The sequence below is a fragment of the Solanum verrucosum genome, unplaced genomic scaffold, assembly GCF_900185275.1.
Source record: "Solanum verrucosum unplaced genomic scaffold, falcon-dt-bn FXZP01000261.1, whole genome shotgun sequence".
NCBI lineage: Eukaryota > Viridiplantae > Streptophyta > Magnoliopsida > Solanales > Solanaceae > Solanum > Solanum verrucosum.
In genome coordinates this window covers 14,650,264-14,655,953 of record NW_026019969.1, presented here as the reverse complement: position 1 = coordinate 14,655,953, position 5,690 = coordinate 14,650,264, and the positions used below count along the sequence as shown (strand labels likewise).

The 5,690-nt window shown below is 36.8% G+C and overlaps 1 protein-coding gene across 1 annotated transcript; it reads left to right on the top strand.

Moving 5' to 3' along the window:
• On the top strand, positions 1-5,485 carry LOC125816486 (uncharacterized). The gene is made up of 11 exons (XM_049496099.1): positions 1-85; positions 175-272; positions 668-773; positions 1,946-2,044; positions 2,134-2,199; positions 2,740-2,856; positions 3,151-3,225; positions 3,961-4,063; positions 4,250-4,297; positions 4,948-5,069; positions 5,142-5,485. The coding sequence occupies exons 1-11, from the start codon at positions 26-28 to the stop codon at positions 5,232-5,234; spliced, it is 987 nt and encodes a 328-aa protein (XP_049352056.1). The 5' UTR covers positions 1-25; the 3' UTR covers positions 5,235-5,485.
• Positions 5,486-5,690: the final 205 nt, after the last annotated feature.

Here is a 5,690-nt window from a genome sequence, read left to right as displayed (position 1 = left end):
AACAGTTCCAAAACCAAGCTCGAAAATGGCAACTATTTTGACACTAAACCCACTTGCTATTCGACTATTCTCTTCAAATTCACAGCGTTATTCGGTACTTTCTTCGCATTTTCCAACTTCCAATATTTATCTTTTTAATTGTTCGTGATTCATTGTTTTTCCCTTTAAATGCAGTGTTACTTGCATAGAACAATGAGAATTGGGCAAGCAGGGATTCACTTTCAGACAAATTATCCAGTTTCTTTCATGGGTTTTCTGCAATTCAGCAAGAGGTTTGTCAAAATCTCTTAAGAACTCTCAAGTAATTGTGCTTATAAAATGAGACAAAGGGGATATTGTATTTCTGGATTCTGAACAAGAAATGAAGAATAAAACATTATAACCCGAGAAAAGCATTAAACATAATGTGTCAATCTTCTATAAAAGTGTATAATAGTATATAAAAGGTGCTTACACACAAATATGGGTTAAATCGGGTATAATTTCGTATAATAGTTTATATCTCTGTGGCGTAAATATTTTCTCTAAAAACTCGTTTCCTTTTTCAAATTATACCAAGAAAAACTCTACTAGAAAAGACAATTAATTAGTGATGTGCAACTACTTTTCCATTTCGTATTAGTTGATCTACTGATCATCAAGTTAATTGTTTGGGTATATTAAGCAGGAGAAATTTCATATGTGCAGTCAGTAAAGATGCTGAGGAATCTTTCAAAAAGACTGTGGAGGTTGATAGGCTTATAGATACACTGAGGGAGGCAAGTGATAAGGAAGTAAGTAGATTTTCTCACAATTTTCTTAAGGACTCTCCCACAAGCATATTTATATTGGTGGTGGCCGGGCCAACTTGCACGCACCTCGGCTAATCCACTACTTACGCGCTACCTCCTATTACTCTATTAGTGCATGTAATGTGCAACTCTATTCTCTGAGGTTTAGACAAATGAGAAGCAATCACCTAACGTATTTTGCCTTGATATTTGAACCACGGTTTCCCCATGGCCCATTTATGCTTGTTCTCAATCTTAGATTCTACTTATCTTTATTGTAATGCATCACATTTTGGAGATCAAACATGTTTTGCATTCCATTTGCTTATACTTATATTCTCAATTTTATTGTTCAAGGACATCGGATGCTTACCTTTAACTTCAAATTCTTCCCTTATGGGGATGACTTTTATTGAACTATGAGTCAATTGTTTATCTCACACTTTGTAAAAGGAAAGCTGGTTGATAGTCAAAGCGTTCTATTGCTTCCACTTCCTAAAATGATCTCCTCATGAAACCTAGCTAAGTCAAATTAACTTAGTGAGTTTCAGATTTGGTATGGATTGGCATCAATGCTGTGAACTAATAATTCACTTTAGAGTAGTAACTAATAGGACCACAAGTAGAAAGGTAATTCTACCATCAGATGTATACTAGTAAAATATTACTGCAGTAAGACCAGTAATTACTCGATGACAACAAGAACAGTTGCTTTGTGCTAATTCTTATATGACATGCCTCTGATTTGCATTCACTTAAAGCATTTCGAGGGACCACTGGTGATTAGTTGGCAAGATAGCTAATAGGGAAAATCTACTGTGTACCTGCAGCAGCTTCTAATTTGCACTTATCTTCATCTACCTACATTCTATTGCATGCAATATCTTGTCACTTCAGAAAGCACATGGCAATGTTGTAGTCAACCATGGGGCTGCTGGTGTGGTTATCAGTTCTTTTATATCAATTAGTTTGCCTCTGTCTCTTTGTTGGGGAATGCTGATCAAGCCCTCTCTTTATAATGCGTCTGCTCCTGTGTAGTTTAATTTGGTAGATTATAGGTTTGATTGTCCTGATAAGCTCTTTATTGTTGTGAATCTGAACGTGCATTAATACCCTTAAAGAGCTATGATCTACACTGATGAAAATTAACCTTTAACTTTCTATTATGGTTGCAGCTGCCACAGATAGTTGTGGAGAACGTTCTCGCTTTCAATGAGAGCTTTTGGATAAGACTTGTAGCTAGAGCAGACACCTGCAAATCTGATGATGACAAAGCATGGTTCCATTTCTTATTATTTCAGCTGGTGTATGCTTCAGTACTTCTTTCAACTTGTGGAATAAGCTTTATTGACTCTTTTTACAGAAAGACTATGAAGAGCTGGCATTGACGGTAATGAGCATCGTAGATCGTCTTGTTCACAAAACAAATGTATATATTCTATTTCCTTTCTGAACTACACATACCAAGTGTATGTATTTTTGGTCCCTACCTGATCACAAGTAACTTCTCTTTAGCATATAGATTAAGGTCTGTACATGTAATTGGAGAGATGGAGATGAACAATGAGGAGAAATTGTCAAGGATTTTCCTTTTGTCCTATTAGTGTGAAGTCCCATGGAAAAATTCACGCCATGGTTGAGATCCCTTTAGTGTCATTAGACATACCTTGTATTTGCCACATGATCAATAAAAATAACTAATAGCAAAAGCTAAGAAAAGAAATTTCTTGAGTATTTTTGTATGATAAGATTTGAGTATAGGATGAGTAATTTGTGTTCAATCTTCCTTACATCTCACGCAGATAGCATGTCTCTCCTTTTTCTTCTCTTTCTATTCTCAACCCTCATTTACCCTGCCATATAATAGAAAGTTTATTTGGTGCTTATGACCACAATAGTAATACTTTTTATGCTTTATTTTCATATGAGCAACAGACAGTTTCTGATGGCATTTTCTTTCTCCTGGCAGGAAAAGATAGAGGCATCTACTGACGTGCTCAAAGCAATCTTAAAACCAGTGATTGATGAAGTGGAAGAAATATCTTGGCCTCTTAGGGATCCTGAGGCTCTCAGTCTTATGGAGAAAGTATGTCTTCTCATCCTGTCTTATTTGAGATAGTTTTCAAAGTGAACTCTTTTGTAATGCCATGCCAGAGTCAAGACTTGAAGTGAGCATCATCTTATAAAACTAAGGGGGCTCAAGAAGGAGGTTGAGTAATAGAATTATGCTAGAGTTCTTACTTATCAAAACAAAACTATGCTAGAGTTCTGTTGAGTGTTTATATAGTCTATTGTACGTGAATTTCTTTTTTTTTTATGTATGACTTCTTTTTATTTATGGCTATGTGTTGTAAGTGTTTTTGTTTTCTTTAACATTCAGGAAATAAATCAAAGGGAGCAAGAAGGCCAACTTGATGAAGGGTTCCTCGCAGAAGTCAATGCACAACTGCGGCAAGTGAGTCTATTTGAGTTAATTTTAATGCCCAGTTCTCTTTTTTGGTTTAAGTTTACTCTGGATCTTTGTGTGCAGGCCTTGTCATTTAGTTCCATGCATATTTTGTTGTTTGTTTTCTCTCTCTCTCTCTCTCTCTCTTCAGGGAGGCAGATTACCATTGACATGGAGAACCTTCTGCTGAAATTGAAGATTATAACTTGGACTCCAGAATTCTCTCTCTTTCATGTATGCGAATTGCTAAAGAGAGCAATCTGTCGGGGCAGCTAGAGACACATACCCAATAAGCAAAATGACTTATAGTACTGGACAAAAAGAATGTATTAAGTGGAACATGCGTCTTTTGGTTATAAGAAATTCCTAGGAATTAAAAAGATTCTAACTAGTTATCTGGTGTAATGTTTCCTAACTAGCATATTTGAAAATAGAAATGGCCTCCTACCGTACCACGGCCTCCTTCTTTTAATACGTCTTCGTTTGTCAGACTCACTTCCTCAAATTTTCTTGCCTTCCCTGATGGCCCCCCTAATAATAAATTCACCCCTTCTTGTTTCTTGCTGTAAATTATTTTTAAGCATGATTTAGCAAAACAATGTTTTCAAGTCACAAGCAGAACCTATTATATGAAGAATGATCTCTGTAGTGCAGTTTCTTTCACAGCTATGTTTCTTGGAATCTATTATATGAAGAAAAAATTCACAGAGATTGGATAATTATACTAAGTTTTCTACTGTGTAGGCTACAAAAGATGGAGACAAGCCAGGACTTGAAGCTATGTTACAAAAGGTTCTGCAATTGTATGCTTCCAGAGTGCTGTCAAAGCGAAGTTATGCAAAAAAAGGTCTCTTTATTGCTTAACTTCATTTCACTTAATTGTAGTGATGACCAATTTCTATTTATTTTCTAGGCCATACGGAATAAATCCGTTGCAACTAGAAAAGTATAGGTCCATGAGTTGGTTTGCCCAGATGTTCAATCTGAAAACAAGAATATATAGTTACTAATCCTGGATTTGCTTTTCGTGCAGGAAATGAAGTGTTAAAAGCTGAACAGTTTCTTGAGACCATTATCAAAGGTATCTCTCGATTGTGAGCTTATTACAAACCGGCATCACGGGATTCATAGTTTTCCAATTGTGAGACCACCTCATATTTGTTTAATCAATTCCTCAACATGCGCCTCTCTCACGTTCCATGGATTGCCTTCTCAGTTTGCCATCAAAGGTGTATTTCAGATACTGATAAAGCCTCATATAGATAACATGGAGCAAAAGAAATCAAAAACTGATATGAGGCATAATAAGCAAACTATATGAGAGGAACGGAAATGGATGATCTGCTCAGCAACCATGGGTGGAGGTTTTTGAGCTTTGTTAATGGAGGTCAGGTGGTGTAATAGGTGTTGAGTTGGTTGGGGGTGAGAGACTAATCCTCAGAGGGCACTGCCCTAACTCTTCAGACGAATGTAACCTATAGTTTCAGATACCACAAGGGTAAAATGCATCTTTTTAGGGGTAACAGATGGACCAATTAGACTCTCTAGAGGCAATGAATTTGTTAGTTGCCATTGGAATCGGACAGACATGACTTATCTCCCATTATGGAGTGTGAAAAGCTTTTACTCACTCTCTACGGTCCATTTACCATCAAATATTTTGACTTGAACTTTACGATTGCCTCAAATGTTATTCACCTCTCATGAAATTCACTTATCCCTTTGATACAGCACCGGAGGAAGTATGGAACAAGCTCTTGCTAGATGGCATGACTCTTGGAAAAGGTGATATTTCGCCTGAGGAATTGTATACTGTTATTAAGAAGAGAATGGAACGGACTTTGATACGTACGGTAGGGATTCAATAGTTGAATTTTGCTTTCTGGCACTCATTGAATGGTTGTTGACGTGGTTTACTCTCTCAGGAGGGCGGCTCGTATCAGCAGCGAGTTCTGATTGAGTATCTGAAAGGTATTGAGTCAAGAGCAGGGGAGATTGTCAGAGTACTCCAAGGTTGAGACATTGTAGTAAACTAGTAATTGCACCTGGAGGTACCATAAGTCCACATTCTTTATATGAAAAAGATATATTATCATTTTTTTACCATGCATTACTGAGCAGCAGCCTTTATAAAGCAAACTGAGATCCACAATGGACACCCTTGAGGTATGAGGTCCCTATCATGTTTAACATCTTCCATTTTTGTCCCATCGTTTGTATCATCCCTTTTCTCCTCTCATGTCTTGCTTTTATCCAATTTCTCTTCTTCTGACTCCTAATCGGTCACTTGTATATTCTACCTGTAAATCCGAAAAAATCGTGAGTTTTTCAGAGTGCAATACCACAATGTAGCCCTGCAGTTTTGGAATTTTGTAATTGGATTTGCATAGCCTGCATTAATCGATTGTAAACTGGTGGAACTGTACTGTGTCCTTTGTTAATGAAATCTATCAATTGGTTTTTCTTTCATAGTT